The following is a 20,860-nucleotide window of genomic DNA, read 5'->3' on the forward strand; positions in this document are numbered from 1 at the left end:
AGGTGGAGAAGATCCTGGAGAGGTGGAGATATGCACTGGAGAGAAGGGGAATGAAAGTCAGTAGGAGTAAGACAGAGTACATGTGTGTGAATGAGAGGGAGGGCAGTGGAGGGGTGCGGATGCAGGGAGAAGACGTGGAGAAGGTGGAGGAGTTCAGGTACCTGGGGTCAACAGTGTAAAGTAATGGAGAGTGTGTTAGAGAAGTGAAGAAAAGAGTGCAGGCAGGGTGGAGTGGGTGGAGAAGAGTGATAGCAGGAGTGATTTGTGATAGAAGAGTATCTGTGAGAGTGAAAGGGAAAGTTTATAGGACTGTGGTGAGACCTGAGATGTTGTATGGATTAGAGACAGTGGCATTGAGTAAAAGACAGGAGGTGGAGCTGGAGGTAGCAGAGCTGAAGATGTTGAGATGTTCGTTGGGAGTGACGATGGACAGGATTAGAAATGAGTTTATTAGAGGGACAGCGCATGTAGGACGTTTTGGTGACAAGGTGAGGGAGGTGAGATTGAGATGGTTTGGACATGTGCAGAGGAGGGACATGGGGTATATCAGTAGGAGAATGCTGAGGATGGAGACACCAGGAAGGAGAAAAAGAGGAAGATCAAGGAGGAGGTTCATGGATGTGGTGAGGGAAGACATGCAGGTAGTTGGTGTGAAAGAGGCAGATGTAGAGGACAGGGGGGAATGGAGACGGAGGATCCGCTGTGGCGACCCCTAATGGGAGCAGCTGGAAGAAGAAGAAGAAGAATGAACATTGTCTCAGCAGCTTTACACAGATAACGTGGTGATATAAATGAATAAGTTCTTTATAAGTGTAAGTTTGTCCCTGATGAACAAGTCGGTGGAGACTGTGGTGAAGGAAAAAGAGATTACAGAAACACAACACAACCTGGGCCTGTTTTTATAACACATCGCTCTAGCTGATGTTCATCATTTACACAAAAACTCAAATAAAACGAAACGTGTTTATTTTCCATTTCCTTTTTTATTTTATATTCTAGCAGGAAGAAGCAGTCAGAGCAGCTCGCTTCACTGCGCACTAGTGATCAGTCTCAAACTACTGGACGCGCATGCGCAAAGCATCGCAATATCTCCGGAGGGTTTGTGCAGGAAACCGAATTGAGTAGTTCATCACTCGACTCTTTTAGAGTTATAAATACATTTATACATTATTAGGATTATAGTAAAAGTTTATGTACTTAGACGTGTTGGGGATCTGATCATTTCTAATTTAATATTTATATAATATTTCATTTTATTTCTGTTCAAAAGAACAAAATTAAATGACAAAAAAGATTCGTTCATTTTGATGAACCAAAATGAGCCAATCACAACTCACTGCACGGGGGAGACGCGCGTGCTCGGATGCGCATGCGCACATCATCCAAATCTGCCTTAATCTGATTCAATTGAATTAGAGCTTCCGAAAGCGGAACTGATCCACCAATCACAAGAGCGGACCAGGCGAGAATGTGTGACGTCACTCCCCCTCCGTCCTGTTCGGTCCTCGCGCTTTGTGCTCGGATGCTGCTCGATGCGCGCGCTCTCCTCCATCAGCACCAGGATCTGTGTGTGTGTGTGTGTGTGTGTGTGTGTGTGTGTGTGTGTGTGTGTGTGTGTGTGTGTGTGAGCTGCAGCACGGCGGAGTCTCAGTGCAGGAGATTCGGATAAAAAGCGGATTTTGGGCGCAGTGACACTGCAGATTCAGATACGCCGGAGGATCGGGGTTGCCAGATCACGTCGAGTTAATCTTTAATAAGAGCGCAGCGTGTTGTTATTATTGTTCTAGGGTCAGGACACCTCCGTTTTCTTTATGCAGATGTGTTTCATGATTGTGTAGTGTGTGAAAATGTGTATAGGGTACGTGTGTATATATAGTGTGTGTGTGTGTGTGTGTGTTCTGTGCTATTTAAACACTGCGTTATAAACTCCAGCTCCTCACTTCTGGTTGCCAAATTTTGACAACTCTATGGTACACTAATAATTAATCGTATTATCAATCAAACACTCACGCACACACACACACACACACACACACACACACACACACACACACACACACACACACTGTTTCCGGTTTATAATTGTCAGATAATTTATAGTTCCGTGCATAAAGGGAGGTAAACTACCAGTAAATCTGGCAACCCTCCACCGGGAGGGAGATGGAGAGCAGGAGACAAGCAGACCCCGGGCGTCCAGGTGAAGAGGGGACAGGTGAGCACTTACACACACACACACACACACACACACACACACACACACACAAAAGCACGAGATCTCAGGGGTCAAGTTCCAAACAGAAGGTGTAGTCAGTATGTTCATGCCCTATGTAGTGCACTTGTGTAGGGGACTCTGTACACCATCATGTGTCTGTAGGGTGTAGGGTCTCTTTATAGTGCACATATACATGATATTTATGTTCTGTGTGCAACAAGGGCTCACCCTCATCTAGTGCCCTCATCTAGTGTCCTAAACCCTCATCTAGTGCCCTACACCCTCATCTAGTGCCCTCATCTAGTGTCCTAAACCCTCATCTAGTGCCCTACACCCTCATCTAGTGCCCTCATCTAGTGCCCTAAACCCTCATCTAGTGCCCTCATCTAGTGCCCTACACCCTCATCTAGTGCCCTACACCCTCATCTAGTGCCCTACACCCTCATCTAGTGCCCTCATCTAGTGCCCTACACCCTCATCTAGTGCCCTACACCCTCATCTAGTGCCCTAAACCCTCATCTAGTTCCCTACACCCTCATCTAGTGCCCTAAACCCTCATCTAGTGCCCTACACCCTCATCTAGTGCCCTCATCTAGTGTCCTAAACCCTCATCTAGTGCCCTCATCTAGTGCCCCACACCTCATCTAGTGCCCTACACCTCATCTAGTGCCTACACCCTCATCTAGTGCCCCACACCTCATCTAGTGCCCTCATCTAGTGTCCTAAACCCTCATCTAGTGCCTCATCTAGTGCCCCACACCTCATCTAGTGCCCTAAACCCTCATCTAGTGCCCTACACCCTCATCTGGTGCCCTCATTTAGTTCCCTACACCCTCATCTAGTGCCCTAAACCCTCATCTAGTGCCCTACACCCTCATCTAGTGCCCTACACCTCATCTAGTGCCCTACACCTCATTTAGTTCCCTACACCCTCATCTAGTGCCTCATCTAGTGCCCTACACCTCATCTAGTGCCTACACCCTCATCTAGTGCCCTACACCTCATTTAGTTCCCTACACCCTCATCTAGTGCCCTCATCTAGTGCCCTACACCCTCATCTAGTGCCCTACACCCTCATCTAGTGCCCTACACCCTCATTTAGTTCCCTACATCCTCATCTAGTGCCCTACACCCTCATCTAGTGCCCTCATCTAGTGCCCTACACCCTCATTTAGTTCCCTACACCTCATCTAGTGCCTCATCTAGTGCCCTACACCCTCATCTAGTGCCCTCATCTAGTGCCCTACACCCTCATCTAGTGCCCTACACCCTCATCTAGTGCCCTACACCCTCATCTAGTGCCCTCATCTAGTGCCCTACACCCTCATTTAGTTCCCTACACCCTCATCTAGTGCCCTCATCTAGTGCCCTACACCCTCATCTAGTGCCCTACACCCTCATCTAGTGCCCTACACCCTCATTTAGTTCCCTACATCCTCATCTAGTGCCCTACACCTCATCTAGTGCCCTCATCTAGTGCCCTACACCCTCATCTAGTGCCCTACACCCTCATCTAGTGCCCTCATCTAGTGCCCTACACCCTCATCTAGTGCCCTCATCTAGTGCCCTACACCCTCATCTAGTGCCCTACACCCTCATCTAGTGCCCTCATCTAGTGCCCTACACCCTCATCTAGTGCCCTAAACCCTCATCTAGTGCCCTACACCTCATCTAGTGCCCTACACCTCATCTAGTGCCCTCATCTAGTGCCCTACACCCTCATCTAGTGCCCTACACCCTCATCTAGTGCCCTACACCCTCATCTAGTGCCCTACACCCTCATCTGGTGCCCTCATTTAGTTCCCTACACCTCATCTAGTGCCCTACACCCTCATCTAGTGCCCTACACCTCATCTAGTGCCCTACACCTCATCTAGTGCCCTACACCTCATTTAGTTCCCTACACCTCATCTAGTGCCTCATCTAGTGCCCTACACCTCATCTAGTGCCCTACACCTCATTTAGTTCCCTACACCCTCATCTAGTGCCCTCATCTAGTGTGTGTGTGTGTGTTAGTGTGTGTTAGTGTGCACCTGCTGAATTGTGTGTGTTAGTGTGCACATGCTGGATTGTGTGTGTGTGTGCACATGCTGAATTGTGTGTGTGTGTGCACATGCTGTGTGTGTGTGTGTGTGTGTGTGTGTGTGTGTGTGTGTTAGTGTGCACATGCTGGATTGTGTGTGTGTGTGTGTGTGTGTGTGTGTGTGTTGTGTGTGTGTGTGTGTTAGTGTGCACATGCTGTGTGTGTGTGTTGTGTGTGTGTGTGTGTGTGTGTGTGTGTGTGTTAGTGTGCACCTGCTGAATGTGTGTGTGTGTGTTAGTGTGCACATGCTGTATGTGTGTGTGTGTGTGTGTGTGTGTGTGTGTTAGTGTGTGTGTTAGTGTGCACGTGCTGAATTGTGTGTGTTAGTGTGCACATGCTGTGTGTGTGTGTGTGTATGTGTGTGTGTGTGTGTGTGTGTGTTAGTGTGCACATGCTGAATTGTGTGTGTTTGTTAGTGTGCACATGCTGAATTGTGTGTGTGTATGTGTGTGTGTGTTTGTGTGTGTGTGTGTGTGCACATGCTGTGTGTGTGTGTGTGTGTGTGTGCACATGCTGGATTGTGTGTGTGTATTTGTGTATTTGTGTGTGTGTGTGTGTGTTAGTGTGTGTTAGTGTGCACATGCTGTGTGTGTGTGTGTATGTGTGTGTGTGTTAGTGTGTGTGTGTGTGTTAGTGTGCACCTGCTGAATTGTGTGTGTGTGTGTGTGTGTGTTAGTGTGCACATGCTGTATTGTGTGTGTATGTGTGTGTGTGTGTGTGTGTTAGTGTGTGTGTTAGTGTGCACGTGCTGAATTGTGTGTGTTAGTGTGCACATGCTGTATTGTGTGTGTATGTGTGTGTGTGTGTGTGTTAGTGTGCACATGCTGAATTGTGTGTGTTTGTTAGTGTGCACATGCTGAATTGTGTGTGTATGTGTGTGTGTTTGTGTGTGTGTTAGTGTGCACGTGCTGAATTGTGTGTGTGTGTGTGTTAGTGTGCACATGCTGTATTGTGTGTGTGTGTGTGTGTGTGTGTGTGTGTGTGTGTGTATATATCTCCTGCAGTATTTAATATTAACGTAAAAGTGTTGTTACTTCCTGTTTGTTGATAGCTACAGTGATGACATCATCACCAGGTCCTGAAAAGAAAACGAAGATAAATGGCCACGCCTCCCAAGCTCACCAAACAGCCAATCAGAACAGCCCAACTACTGTTGAACAAAGTAAGCCTCTTCTACTTCCATTATGATAATGATGATGTCACTGTGTGAAGGGTGATGTCACTGTCTCTCTGTTTCAGATAAAATATTGACTCCGCCCTCTGTGACAGAAAAGAAGCCATTGACCAATGGGCATGCTTCACCTGTCCGCCACCTGACCAATAACATCACACACGCAGGAACCCAGTGTGAGTTACTGATCAGGAACCAGTTTCCTCCATCAACCATAACATGAGGGAGTAAACATCTCTCTCTTTCTCTCTCTCTCTCTTCTCCAGGTGTGGAGACTCTCCTCAAAACAGATGACAGGATGAGACTGGCCAGAGAGAGACGAGAGGAGAGAGAGAGGAGTCTGGGTCTGTTCACTTATTCACTTTCACCATCATGTGTCCTCCAACTTTCACTCTAATAACACACTGAAAGAGAATAAGAGATAGATGGAGAGAGAGAGAGAGAGAGAGAGAGAGAGTGTGAGAGAGAGAGAGAAAGAGAGAGTGAGAGAGAGAGAGTGAGAGAGAAAGAGAGAGAGAGAGAGAGAGAGAGAGAGAGAGAGAGAGAGAGAGAGAGAAAGTGTGAGAGAGAGAGAGAGAGAGAGAGGAGAGAGAGAGAGAGAGAGAGAGAGAGAAAGTGTGAGAGAGAGTAAGAGAGAGAGAGAGAGAGAGAGAGTGAGAGAGACAGTGAGAGAAAGAGGGAGAGAGAGAGAGAGAGAGAGAGAGAAAGTGTGAGAGAGAGTGAGAGAGTGAGAGAGAGAGAGAGAGAGAGAGAGAGTGTAATGGAGGCAAAGTGTATTTCATTGTATTTTCATTTCAATTTGTGTTTTTAACAGACTTCACCTTTATCTGTCTCTTTCACCCAAACTGTCAGAAACAGGAACAGTTTCTTCCCCCAGGCGATCAGCCTCATTAACATCTCATAAACACACACTTTATATACATCACTGATCTGTCATAGAATCTGTATCTCTATTAACACTCATACTGTCTGTATCCTCTCACAGTGTCTCACATTGTCTGTATCCTCTCACAGTGTCTCACATTGTCTGTATCCTCTCACAGTGTCTCACATTGTCTGTATCGTCTCACAGTGTCTCACATAGTCTGTATCGTCTCACAGTGTCTCACATTGTCTGTATCGTCTCACAGTGTCTCACATTGTCTGTATCGTCTCACAGTGTCTCAGATAGTCTGTATCGTCTTACAGTGTCTCACATTGTCTGTATCGTCTTACAGTGTCTCACATTGTCTGTATCCTCTCACAGTGTCTCACATTGACTGTATCGTCTCACAGTGTCTCACATTGTCTGTATCGTCTCACAGTGTCTCACATAGTCTGTATCGTCTCACAGTGTCTCACATTGTCTGTATCGTCTTACAGTGTCTCACATTGTCTGTATCGTCTCACAGTGTCTCACATTGTCTGTATCGTCTCACAGTGTCTCACATTGTCTGTATCCTCTCACAGTGTCTCACATTGTCTCTATCGTCTCACATTGTCTCACATTGTCTGTATCCTCTCACAGTGTCTTACATTGTCTGTATCGTCTCACAGTGTCTCACATTGTCTGTATCGTCTCACAGTGTCTCACATTGTCTGTATCGTCTCACAGTGTCTCACATTGTCTGTATCGTCTCACAGTGTCTCACATTGTCTGTATCGTCTCACAGTGTGTGTTTTGTCTCGTAGAGTCCAGGCTGAATGTACAGTGTTTTTTATGTCTGTACTTTTGAGAGTCACTAACAGCTGGAACCAAATTCCTTCGTGTGTCAACACACTGGACCAATAAACCTGATTCTGATTTCTCTCCATCTCTCTCTCCCTCTCTCTCTTTCTCTCTCTCAGCGGTGAGGGAGCAGGTTCTGATGGAGAAGGAGCGTCGCTCTCGTCTGCAGTATGAGAGAACGAGGGAGGAGAGATGGAGACGTTTAGAGGAGCAGAAACAGAGGGAGGAGCAGCGCAGAGCCGCAGTGGAGGAGAAAAGGAGGCAGCAGCTCGAGGAGGAAAAGGTCAGCTGATATCTTCATGTGACCTTCATCTCTGTACACACTCCATTTACTGATCGTGTGTGTGTGTGTGTGTGTGTGTAGGAACGTCTGGAAGCTCTGATGAGGAAATCAATGGAGCGAAGTCTTCAACTGGAGAACAGAAACAAACGTGGGACCTGGGGAATAAATGGACAGAGTGAGTAAAGAGAGAGAGAGAGAGAGAGAGAGAGAGAGAGAGAGAAAGAGGGAGTGACAGATGGGAGAAGGAGAAAGGCGTCAGTAAACGTTTAGAGCAGAGAAAGAGAAGAGAAACAATTGAACTGAAATAGAGAGGGACAGATAATGGAGAAGGATGGAAAAGAGTGGAGGAGTTGAGAAGTTTGAAGGAGGGTGAAGAAGGATGGAGAGGGAGTGGAGAAGGAGTGAAGAAGGATGGGTGGAGAAGGATGGAGAAGGATGGAGAAGAGGAAGTTTAAGATGAACTGATTGATGTATTATAAAAAAAAAAACCCACAAGCTCAGTATTTGGCAGGTGACCGGACTGATATATTAGTAGTGCATTTTACTTAGAGGTCACTATTCGGCAACAGAATGTTCCATGTGTGTGTGTGTGTGTGTGTGTGTGTGTGTGTGTGTGTGTGTGTGTGTGTGTGTGTGTGTGAGATCTCTGCCCTATATGTACGCACACACACACACACACACACACACACACACACACACACACACACACACAGTCCAGCCTGTGCATAATGCTCTGCTTTCTGTGCTTTTGCTCCGCCCCCGTTGCCCAGGTGACTATAACCTCCCCCATGACCACATCACTTGCTTTCCTGCTACCAACGAATTAGGCGACGGTATGAACCCCAGCCGCCTCTTAACCCCTCCCTGTCTTCCTCTAAACCCGCCCCATCTTCATATCAACCCTCCCTCTTCTCCTTCTGACCCCCATCTAATTCTAAACCCCACCCTTCTTCCTCTAAACCCGCCCTATCTCCTCTAAACCCGCCCCATCTCCTGTAAACCCCACCCTTCTCCCTGTAAACCCCACCCCATTTCCCTCTCAACCCCACCCTTTCTCCCTGTAAACCCTGCCCCCATCTCTCTTAACTCCAACCCTTCTCCCTGTAAGCCCCGCCATCTCCCTCTAAACCCCGCCCGTCTTCCTATCAACCCTGCCTGTCTTTGTAAACCCCACCCCTTCTCCCTCTAAACTCCGCCCTGTCTCTCTCTAAACCCCGCCCTGTCTCCCTCCAAACCCCGCCCCCATCTCCTTCTCAACCCAGCTCTCACAGCCTGTCAGTTTCAGTGAAAGGGGCATGGCCTTTTTATTGGTCAGTCTCAGTGATGGACATTGACAGCTGTTTGGAGTATAAGCATCAGTGTGTGTGTGTGTGTGTGTGTGTGTGTGTGTGTGTGTGTGTGTGTGTGTGTGTGTGTTCATCATTAGTGTTAAATTTCTACGTGCTGAACATTTCCCATCATTCTCTTCAGTAGTTCACTCATCTCACCAAGTTCACTGCTTTTCTTTCATGTGTTTTTCCCTTTGCCCATCCTTCCATCTCTTGATCTTTCTGTTTCTCCAATCCTCCATCCATCAGTCCATCATGTTCACATGACCTCTGTGGATAACCTGTCACTTCATCGTCTCTGTACACACACACACTCCTCACTCGCTCGCTGTAGCAGTGACGCAGAGCTGTGTGTGCCCTGTCCACGGTGCACAGGTAACACACACACACTCACACACTCACACACACACACACACACTCACACATCCTGCTCCTGATCTCTGACCTGGAAGTGTTTCATTTCTCCTCCTGCTCAGTTCCCTCCAGTCCTCACAGGTCGCTCTACTGCGCCTCCCCGAGCCGTCGCCGTGCCAACGCTGCTGCCATGGAGACGGGTGGGGCAAGTTCAGCTCCCAGTACCCCGAAGGTCAGGAGGGGGGGTGTATTTTACCCATAATGCACTGTAGGTAGTAGCAGTAATGTACTTCAAGTGGTGTGGGTTTATATGGTGTGTGTGTGTGTGTGTGTGTGTGTGTGTGTGTGTGTGTGTGTGTGTGTAGAAGGACAGGTTGCGTATAGAGAGAAGGACGCCGACTGGATCACCTGTGAGACGAGCCGAATCTCCTGCTGATGTCATCCGGCGCACTGCATCACCAAAGTAAACACACACACACACACACACACACACACACACACACACACACACACACACACATATCATTTACATTTACAGCATGTAGCAGACGCCCTTATCCAGAGCGACGTACAAAAGTGCTTTGAGTCTCCAGTAATGAATAAATCTACACTGTACACAAGATTACAAACTTAATATAAATATAACTCTGGAATTCTACAAACTTGGAAAGTGCTCATTTAAGTGTTTCAGGAAGATGAAGGTCTTCAGTCGTCGCTTGAAGATAATCAGAGACTCCGGTGTTCAGACATCATGGGGAAGTTCATTCCACCACCTCGATGCCAGAACAGAGAAGATATCACATGATATTATCTATGCTGAGTGTGTGTGTGTGTGTGTGTGTGTGTGTGTGTGTGTTTGTGTTTGTGTAGGTTGATTCCTAGGAGTCGTACTCAGTCTCCTGCTCCGCTCCATCATTACCCCCCCTCCCCGCTGAGACATACCCCCTCCACCCCTTCCACCCCCCTCACTGACGAGCAGCTGAGCCCTAAAAGGCCAACCCAGAAGGTCAGAGGTCACGAGCTTGGGACCGATAAAGCAGAGAAGCACAGACCTGCAAAGAGAAGTCCAGATGTGAGCCCAGGTGAGGGACACACGTGACACAGCGCACACGTCACACGTCCCTCAGCACTGATGTCTCATCACTAACCTCTGGGTTTATTACAGGACATTCACCTCTGACCTCTGCAACGACCGTCGCCACAACAACAGGGGGGGGAGACGAGGCGGCTCGTGTTCTAGCAGAGCGACAAAACTTTGATCTCATACAGAAGGATCAGAAGGACAAGGACAGGTGTGTGTGTGTGTGTGTGTGTGTGTGTGTGTGTGTGTCAGTGAAGAAGGCACCTGTCCACTCTTTATATCCAGCTGTAGTGTAATTTGGAGTGTGTGTGTGTGTGTGTGTGAGAGACAGGTTGAAAGCTGAGCAGCTGAAGAAGAAGCAGGAGGAGATGAAGAGAAAAGCTGATGAAGAGAAGGAGCTACAGGAGGTTCGTTATTTCATGGTCTCACATACACAAACGCACAGATTTTATGATCAGGTAAGTGTTGATGTGTGTGTGTGTGTGTGTGTGTGTGTGTGTGTGTGTGTGTGTGTGTGTGACAGAAACAGGAAGTGGAGAGAGAGGTGATGAAGCTGCAGGAGGAGCAAGAGCGACAACAGAGAAAAAAGGTTGTAATACACACACACACACACACACACACACACACACACACACACACACACACTATACATATTATACAACTCCAATTGCAGAATAGTTGTAAGACTGTGAAATTTAAATTAAAACAATGCAATGATGTGACATCACATCACATAAATCACATAAATCACATAAACAGATATTTTATTCACAGTAAAATATAAAAAACATATCGTGTGTAAAATTAAGGAAATGTTTAATTATAAGGAGAAAATCAGGTCTTTTTGAATTTGTTGTATCGGAGCAACAAAAAGTGTGGAAAAAGTAAATGCTGTTCAAATGAAACAGTTGGAGAAACATCTAGTATCTAATGAGGTTAATTAGCAGCAGGTCAGTGAGATGATTGGGGTATAAATAGTGTATCTTAGAGATGCAGAGTCTCTCAGAAGTAAAGATGGGCGGAGCTTCACCAATCTGTGAAAGACTGCATCTACAAACTGTTTCACAATAATGTTCCTCAACATCAACATGTGAAAATCTCATCATTTACAGAACATAATATCACCAAACATTTCAAAGTATCTGGAGAAATACACAAGGGACAAGGGGGAAAAACTATATTGGATGTTTGTGGTCTTTGGGCCCTCAGGGGCCACTGCATTTAAAACAGTGATGATTCTGTAATGGAAATCACTGCATGGGTTCATTAACACCTCCAGAAATCATTTTCTGTGGACACAGTTTTCCGTATCATCCACAAATGCAGGTTAAATCTCTATCATATAAAGTAGAAGGTATGTGTGAACATGATCCAGAAACACCACCATCATCTCTGGGCCAAAGCTCATTTAAAATGTACTGAGGCAAAGTGGAAAACTGTTCTGTGGTCAGATGAATTGAAAATCACCACCATCCTCCAGACTAAAGAGGAGAGGGACCATCTGACTGTTTATCAGCGTTTAGTTCAAAAAGCTGCATCTCTGTTGGTGTGATGGTGCATTAGTGCCTGTGGAATGAGCAGCTTGTACGTTTGGAAAGGATTCATCACTGCTGAATGATATGAACAGGTTTTAGAGCAACAGATGCTTCTATCCAGAAAACGTTTTTCTTTTTCAGGAAGGGGGATTGTATATCTGAGCGAGACGCTGCTAACTGCATAACTACATCTATTACTATAGTGGGAAACATGGCGCTGTAACAACTTTTATGGAATTGGGGTTGTACAATCACACTCCACCCAGACACTACAGACTGTGTGTGTGTGTGTGTGTGTGTTTGTGTTCGTGTTCTCTCCATGTTTGCAGAGGATTGAGGAGATCATGAGGAGGACCAGGAGGAGTGATGGAGATGTGAAGGTGTGTTTCATGTTTCATGAACAGAATTATAATATAATTGTTTGAACTGAAATTAATAAAATTATTATTATTATTATATTTACAGAGTGAGAAAAGTCAGGAGCTTCATTCCCCTCCGTCTCACACACACTCGCACACGTCATCTCCTCCGGGTGAGTGTAACAGCAACACGATGCTAACTAGCATGAACTAGCCTTTCACTAGTACCTTAGAATCATTAGCAGGTTAGCATTCACACCTCATGAAAACATTTCAGAATTTAATAGCACACTGAGGGGCAGAGGCCCAGAACCCTCCCATTACAGCTCTGAGTGTAAGTGTGTGTGTGTGTGTGTGTGTGTGTGTGTGCGCAGGTGAAGTCCAGGTGAAAGCCCCGCCCACTGCTGCACAGGTGAGCTCCACCTCACTAAATCGGGTGAATGTAAAGACGTCTGTGTAAAACATGGGATGGTGTTTCTGTAGCATAGCGAGTGATTTGAGATGATGTTGTGTGAACAGGTGAAGCCACACACACCTGAATGCATCATCAAGCAGCAGCAGGGTGCAGAGAAGAGTTCACACACACCTGCACAGGTCCTGCACAACACACCATCACTAAACTCTCCTGAGCACAAAGTGACCGCTGTAAAGGTGAACATCGCGCCAGTGTCATCTCAGAGAAGCTCACCTGTGAGAGAGAAACAGCACACTCAGGGGAACAAGATCAGTTCATCAGAGAAGCTTCCGGAGATCTCTGCTCAAAGCCAGAAGAATCATCTTCCAGTCAAGGAGAGAGCACAGGGGACAGACCTGAAGATCAACCATGACCTTTCACATGTCATCAAACAGGAGACTGGTGAGCAGAAACCCAGTTCCTGCTCTGAACAGGTAAACAGCCAGGTAAAGAGTCCTACCTCCCAGCAGGTGAACAGCCAGGTGAAGAGTCCAACCTCCCAACACTTGAACAATCCAATGAAGAGTCCAACCTCCCAGCAGGTAACCAGTCCAATGAAGAGTCCAACTTCGCAGCAGGTAACTAGTCCAATGACAAGTTCAACCGCTCATCAGGTAAACAGCCAGGTGAAGACTCCAACCTCTCAGCAGGTGAACAGCCAGGTGAAGACTCCAACCTCTCAGGAGGTGAACAGCCAGGTGAAGACTCCAACCTCTCAGCAGGTGAACAGCCAGATGAAGACTCCAACCTCTCAGCAGGTAAACAGCAAGGTGAAGACTCCAACCTCTCAGCAGGTGAACAGCCAGGTGAAGACTCCAACCTCTCAGGAGGCGAATAGCCAGGTGAAGGCTCCAACCTCTCAGCAGGCGAAAATCCAGGTGAAGACTCCAACCTCTCAGCAGGTGAACAGCCAGGTGAAGACTCCAACCTCTCAGCAGGTGAACAGCCAGGTGAAGACTCCAACCTGTCAGCAGGTGAAGGGTCAAACCTTCGAGCAGGTGAACAGTCCAGTGGAGAGTCAAATGTCTCAGCAGGTGAACAGTTCGTTTGCAACACCAACCTTGGAGCAGCCAACTCCCCAGCAAGTGAGCAACCCACTATGGACTACCTCACAGCATGTGAACAGTCAGGTAAAAAGATACACTGCTGAATACACGAACAGCTCAATGAAGAGTCCCCCTACCCAGCAGATGCTCAGCCTGGTGAAGAGTCCCCCTTACAAGCAGGTGAACAGCCCAGTGAAGATTCCTCCTACCCAGCAGGTGAACAGCCCAGTAAAGATTCCTCCTACCCAGCAGGTCAACAGCCCAGTAAAGATTCCTCCTACCCAGCAGGTTAATAGCCCGATGAAGAGCCCTCTTACCCAGCAGGCGAACAGCCCAGTGAAGAGTCCTCCTACCCAGCAGGTGAACAGCCCAGTAAAGATTCCTCCTACCCAGCAGGTCAACAGTCCAGTAAAGATTCCTCCTACCCAGCAGGTTAATAGCCCGATGAAGAGCCCTCTTACCCAGCAGGCGAACAGCCCAGTGAAGAGTCCTCCTACCCAGCAGGTGAATAGCCCGATGAAGAGTCCTCCTACCCAGCAGGTGAACAACCCAGTGAAGAGTCCTTCTACCCAGCAGGTGAACTTTTCAGTAAAGAGTCCCCCTACCCAGCAGGTGAACAGCCTGGTGAAGAGTCCTCCTACTCAGCAGGTGAACAGCTCAATTAAGAGTCCTCCTGCCGTGCAGGTGAATTGTTCGGCGAAGAGTTGCCATTCCCAGCAGGAGAACAACCCGGTGAAGAGCCCCCCTGCCCAGCAGGTGAATAGTTTGGTGAAAAGTCCCCCTGCCCAGCAGGCGAACAGCCTGGTGAAGGTTCTATCACTCAGGAGGAGCTCAGCCTGGTTAAAAGCCAGGTGAAGAGTGAGCAAGCAAATGGGAAGGTGAGCTCACAGGTAAAAACTGTCATGACATCATCACAGGTGACATCAGAAAAAACATCGAGTAGCCCCACCCCCCTCAGCACACTACTTCCATCACAGCTCCCACCAGCTCACAGTGACTTGGAGTGTCTAGAGAAAAGTGGTGGGGCCAGAAAGGAGTCTGCTGAAGAGGTGCAGTTGATAGAAGTCAGGTGAGGCCTTGTTCCAAATCAGTCACATGACTGTTCTGTAGGCAGTGAACTAATCACCACTGTAGTGAAGTGCACTGTGGGTGTTGTGTCAGTTGGTGCACTGTGTAGTAAAGAGTGTGTACATGTCTCTCCTCAGCACCGTGTCCAAAGAGGAACTCGTCTCAATCCCCAAGTTCTCACCAATCTCTGAAGTTCAGAGCGTCGTGAACAATTCACAAGCACTGGAGGACCTGCTGGACCTGACTGGTCATGTGACGTATCCAATAATGCCCTGCAGCAGCCCACACGGAGACCGCAACAAAAACGTGATCGAATCAAAACAGACGTCTACCACACTGAACATGAGGAGCAGAAAGGAATGAGGTAAACACACACACACAGGCACATATACAGACACACATGCACAGACACATACACACACACACACACACACACACACACACACACACACACACACACACACACAGACACACACACACACACACAGACACACACACACACACACACAGACACACACACACACACACACACACACACAGACACACACACACACACACACACACACACACACACACAGACACACACACACACAGACACACACACACACACACACACACACAGACACACACACAGACACACACACACACTTCTGCATTGATTTTAAAAATGTGTGTTTTGGATAAAAGTTGGCTTTTGTATCACGATGCACATTTTTTTGCAGATTTGTGTTAATAAAAGTGATTAATTTATATATAATTATTAGTAGATTATTTTATTATTCAGAAAGTGTCCAATAATTTGTGACCAATATTTAATATGTAAATTGATTTTTCCTTGTTTCTGGAGCGGGTTCTTTCAGCACCTCTGCTGCTACGTGAACACTAGGCGTGTAAAGAGTCACATAGAAGACAGATTAACATGGCAGAGGTAGAGCTGCAACTTCCTGGAGACACAACAGGAAAAGAACATCTGGTTCTATTTCATCAGTTTGTTACACTATAACAGCGTGTGTTTAAAGGCCATGAGTTAGAAGTCAGAAGTAAATTGATGATTTGTTGTCTGTCTGAACCCCAGAAATAAAAGTGAACTTTCTGTACCATAATGAATTGCAGGGCATCAGATTTTTTTTCATTGTGTTGAATTGGATCGTATCAGTAACTGCTACATGTGTATCTTTAATATTTTATATCACTGCCTATAAGTTGATGTGCATTACTTTTCATTGTGCTCTGTTTGTGTGTGTGTGTGTGTGTGTGTGTAGGTTTAGTGTGTGACGAAGAGGAAATCTTTTATCACTGGAGGACAGACTGAGCATCATCTCCACACATTAGCCATATTAGCATTTTCCTGCTACCGCTAATAATCACACAGACTTATTTATTTATTTGTTTATTTATTCAATAATGAGAATAGGGTGTGTTTTTTATTAGCTCTGGGTAATTATGTGTATTGGCATGTACAGATAATCAGATACACACACACACACACAAACACACACACACACACACACACACACACACAGGCACATATACAGACACACATGCACAGACACATACACACACACACACACATAGACACATACACACACAGAGGCACATATACAGACACACACACACACACACACACACACACAGACACTCACAGACAGACAGACACACACACACTCACACCCACAGACAAACACACACACACACACACACACACAGACACACACACCCTCAGTGAGGAAAACTGGGAGAAACTCCTCATTACAGTGTAGTGGATAGACTAGCGCTGCTATACGGCTAACTGCACTGGGTTTTTTGCTAACACGCTACAAATTTACATTAGATATAAATCTCCCAAACGTAGCAAAAACACACCCCGTAGGTGAACTGCTAGCTAGCCTGAGAGAACCAGTAAGCTAGCTGTTAGCGAGCACATTCTATGCTACCTGAGCTAATTGTGCTTTAAAAGCCGGGCTGTTTCAGTATCTGGAATCTGGAGAAAATACAGAGTAATGAAGATTACAGTGATTATGATCATATTAGACATTAGGCATGCGTTTCTCTCCCGTTAGCGCTGCACTGTATTTATCTGGAGACGTGTAGATCTGCAACGTCTTTATGATGAAAAATGATTTCTGCCTTGTGGACTATTAATGTAAAAACTCTATACTGAGGTTCTGATTCCCTGCTACAGAAGGTTTCACCCTGGAGCTCAGTGTACCTTTAATCTGATTATTTACTAGCCGACTTCAAGATCCACACTTTTTTTGGTTTATTTTGATTTTGTAAATCAGTGTGTGGGTTTAATGTGTGTATACAATAAGTGTGTACAGTGTGTGTGTGTACAGTGTGTGTGCACATGATCCTGAACCACACACTGGATTAAGATTCCTCCTGCACTGTTGGCGTTTGGGACACAGCCGTGATGAGGTCATCAGTGTGAGCATCAGATCCACTTTCTCACTGTAGTGTTGAAGTGAATGTGGGTTAAACAAAGACACACATGAATCCGGTGCCACTGCTGCTGTGGAGGGGGATGAGTGTGTTTCTGAGTGACTACACCCTGAAAAGTGTTTTAATCCAAACGCTACTCGTCCTTTTACCTGCAAGTGGATAAAAAAATCAATTAATAAATCATCATTCTCAGTGCACATGTACCTTCTGTAAACAAGCTGCATGAAGCCTGAACACCGTGTTACACATCAATAATCATCCAAATAAAAACATTATACAGTCCCATCTTCTACTGACCGTGAGTTTTATTATTTATTTATTTATTTGTTTGTTTGTTTATTTATTTATTTATTTATTTATTTATTTATTTATTTTTTTTATTTACCCATTAGGGGGCGCCACAGTGGATCATCCATCTCCATCCCCCTCTGTCCTCTACATCTGCCTGTCACACCAACTACCTGCATGTCTTCCTTCACCACATCCATAAACCTCCTCCTTGGCCTTCCTCTTTTCCTCCTTCCTGGTGTCTCCATCCTCAGCATTCTCCTACTGATATACCCCATGTCCCTCCTCTGCACATGTCCAAACCATCTCAATCTCACCTTCCTCACCTTGTCTCCAAAACGTCCTACATGCGCTGTCCTCTAATAAACTCATTTCTAATCCTGTCCATCGTCACTCCCAACGAACATCTCAACATCTTCAGCTCTGCTACCTCCAGCTCCACCTCCTGTCTTTTACTCAATGCCACTGTCTCTAATCCATACAACATCTCAGGTCTCACCACAGTCCTATAAACTTTCCCTTTCACTCTCACAGATACTCTTCTATCACAAATCACTCCTGCTATCACTCTTCTCCACCCACTCCACCCTGCCTGCACTCTTTTCTTCACTTCTCTAACACACTCTCCATTACTTTGGATTTTGTACAGAGTTTTAATAAGTGCACATGTTTACATGAATAAATAGTTCACAGGTAAATATTTAACATTTATAAATCAGTCCATGTGAATAGATACAACTTTATTGTCACAGTAGAGGTACAGGTACACTACAGGTACAGTTCCTTTAATGTGAATTTTACTCTTCAGTGTTTTATTCTTGTGTATTGTATCCCTGATGAGCACCATGGAGACTGTGGTGAAGGAAAAACTCCCTCAGATGTTATGAGGAAGAAACCTTGAGAGGAACCAGACTCAAAAGCAGAACCTCATCCTCATTTGGGTGACATCAAGAGTGTGATTATAGTCTTTAAACACTACAGAACACTGGAGAGTGAGAACTAACATGAGCACTGGAGTGTGTGATTATGACTGATGTTCTTTCTACAGTCTTCTACAGTCATCATGGTTATAAAACTAGGGGCTACTGAGCAACTCATAAAATAGCTCAACATCTGAGATCATCACAGATCCAACACCAGCTTCTCCATGCCAGAACCTTTAAACACTCCAGGAGGTCCAGTGTCCAAACTCCACATGAAGTGGGATCTAAATGGCACTGGTACGTCTCTAGACGGTTCTAGATGTTTGCAGCATCTACCTTTTAAAGGTCCACAATCTTCATGAGGTGGGACGTGACTGGAGCTGGAGCAACCTCAGGAAGCCTCGTGATGGGGAGAGAAAGAGAAGCAGTGGAGAGGAATTAGCGTAGCTGCTGTTCATGATATTAACAGCACAAGTTGATAATGTGATGTGATCAGATGTTCTGGAGCACAAGGTTATGATGTGATGTGTGTTATGTGTAGAACTCGCTAAAAACATACGTCTTTAATCTGCACTTAAACTGGGAGAGTGTGTCTGAGCCCCGAACACTGTCAGGAAGACTATTCCAGAGTTTAGGAGCTAAATGTGAAAATGTTCTACCACCTTTAGTGGACTTTGCTATTCTAGGAACTACTAGAAGCCCAGAGTTTTGAGATCTCAGGGAGCGTGACGGATTGTAGCGTGTTAGAAGACTGGAGAGAAACATGGAGATAAAGCATTTAGTGTTTTGTAGGTAAGAAGCAGTAGTTTGTAGTGGATTTGAAACTTAACAGGAAGCCAGTGTAGGGATGAGAAGATTGGGGTTATATGGTGATATTTTCTCCACCTTGTGAGAACTCTGACTGCTGCATTCTGGACTAACTGAAGCTTGTTTATTAATGATGCAGGACATCCACCTAGTAATGCATTACAGTAGTCTATTCTGGAGGTCATGAACGCATGGACGAGCTTCTCTGCATCAGATATAGACAACATGTTTCTTAGCTTAGAAATATTTCTAAGGTGAAAGAAGGCTGTTTTTGTAACTTGGTTGATGTGATTTTTCAAAGACAAGTTGCTCTAAAATAACTCCCAGGTCTTTTACTGATGAACTAGTGGTTACAGAACATCCGTCTAAATGCAGGTTGAGATACTGGAGCTTCTGTGTTCTAGTTTTTGGGCCGATGAGCAAAATCTCCGTCTTATCAGAATTTAAAAGTAGAAAGTTATGGGTCATCCAATCTCTTATTTCTTTAACACACTCAGTTATCTGAGCTAATTGAGTGTATCGCCTGGTTTAGATGAGATATATAGCTGGGTATCATCAGCGTAACAGTGGAAGCTAATTCCATGCCTCCTTATAATATTTCCTAAGGGAAGAATGTATATTGTGAAGAGCAGGGGTCCTAGAACTGAACCCTGTGGCATGCCATAGTTCACTAGCATTAGCCTGGATAGCTCTCCATTTAAATCTACGAAATGGTAACGATCAGACAGGTAGGATTTAAACCAGCTTAATGCCTGTCCCTGAATGCCAATGTAATTCTGTAAGTGATCTAGGAGAAGATCATGATCTATAGTGTTGAACGCAGAACTAAGATCTAGTAAAACTAACAGCGAGATGAAGCCTTGGTCTGAAGCTAAAAACAGGTCATTAGTTATTTTAACTAGAGCAGTTTCTGTGCTATTATGGGGCCTAAAACCTGACTGAAATTCTTCAAAGATCTTGTTCTCTTGCAGGTAGGAACAGAACTGGGCAGCGACAATCTTTTCTAAAATCTTAGACATAAATGGGAGATTTGAAATTGGTCTGTAATTCGATAGCGTGTTTGGATCCAGATTAGGTTTTTTAATGAGGGACTTAATAACTGCTAACTTGAGGGCTTTAGGGACGTGACCTAAAGATAGTGAGGAGTTAATAATATTGAGAAGAGACTCACCAGCTGTATATAACACTTCCTTCAGTAGATTAGTTGGAATGGAATCTAACTGACATGTTGTTGATTTGGTTTTGGTGATAAGATCATACAGCTCTTCATGTCCTGTACATGTAAAACAGTGGAGTTGTGGAGTTGAAGGTGAGATTGGATCAGGAGATGGTCTCAGAGGTTGGACCTCCACAATTGTTTTTCTAATGCTATGGTTTTTTTTTTAGTGAAGAAATTCATAAAGTCCTCACTACTAAACTGTGATGGAACACAATTTTCAGATCCCTGATTTGTAGTTAGTTTAGCTACTGTACTGAAAAGGAACCTGGGATTGTTTTTATTGTTTTCTATGAGTTTGCTCCGGTGTTCAGCTCTAGCAGCTTTTACAGACCTGATACCAAGTGGCTTTTAACAGGGTGTGTGTCAAATAAAGGCATTGTAAAAAGTAAAAAAAAAAAAAAAGAAAAAAAAAGTCAGTCTCTCTCTCTCTCTCTCTCTCTCTCTCTCTCTGACGTACAACAGCAGCTGAAACTTTATCAACCCTCACACTGATCTGAAG

The 20,860-nt window shown here is 45.4% G+C and overlaps 1 protein-coding gene across 6 annotated transcripts; it reads left to right on the forward strand.

Moving 5' to 3' along the window:
• Positions 1 to 1,497: 1,497 nt before the first annotated feature.
• Positions 1,498 to 16,270, forward strand: LOC124379335 (MAP7 domain-containing protein 2-like). 6 transcript variants are annotated; one of them, XM_046839623.1, is made up of 21 exons: positions 1,498 to 2,212; positions 5,347 to 5,457; positions 5,535 to 5,642; positions 5,733 to 5,810; positions 7,294 to 7,457; positions 7,539 to 7,632; positions 8,228 to 8,290; positions 9,035 to 9,160; positions 9,262 to 9,371; positions 9,505 to 9,602; positions 10,010 to 10,221; positions 10,305 to 10,431; positions 10,552 to 10,627; positions 10,744 to 10,809; positions 12,085 to 12,135; positions 12,221 to 12,287; positions 12,489 to 12,526; positions 12,634 to 13,974; positions 14,119 to 14,683; positions 14,820 to 15,046; positions 15,945 to 16,270. In XM_046839623.1, the coding sequence occupies exons 1-19, from the start codon at positions 2,161 to 2,163 to the stop codon at positions 14,467 to 14,469; spliced, it is 3,333 nt and encodes a 1,110-aa protein (XP_046695579.1). In that variant the 5' UTR covers positions 1,498 to 2,160; the 3' UTR covers positions 14,470 to 14,683; positions 14,820 to 15,046; positions 15,945 to 16,270. The 6 variants fall into 6 exon arrangements, with proteins under 6 accessions (XP_046695579.1, XP_046695575.1, XP_046695576.1 ...); XM_046839619.1 differs by having other exon boundaries at positions 12,634 to 14,683; XM_046839620.1 differs by lacking the exon at positions 15,945 to 16,270 and adding an exon at positions 15,530 to 15,906 and having other exon boundaries at positions 12,634 to 14,683.
• Positions 16,271 to 20,860: the final 4,590 nt, after the last annotated feature.

Source organism: Silurus meridionalis, chromosome 25, assembly GCF_014805685.1.
Source record: "Silurus meridionalis isolate SWU-2019-XX chromosome 25, ASM1480568v1, whole genome shotgun sequence".
In the NCBI taxonomy this organism is placed as follows: domain Eukaryota; kingdom Metazoa; phylum Chordata; class Actinopteri; order Siluriformes; family Siluridae; genus Silurus; species Silurus meridionalis.

Coding starts and splice junctions, on each gene's coding strand:
- LOC124379335 (XM_046839619.1), top strand. CDS start 2,161: ATGGAGAGCAGGAGACAAGCAGACCCCGGGCGTCCAGGTGAAGAGGGG. Junction 9,603..10,009: donor CGGCGCACTGCATCACCAAA/GTAAACACACAC, acceptor GTGTTTGTGTAG/GTTGATTCCTAGGAGTCGTA. Junction 10,222..10,304: donor AAGTCCAGATGTGAGCCCAG/GTGAGGGACACA, acceptor GGTTTATTACAG/GACATTCACCTCTGACCTCT.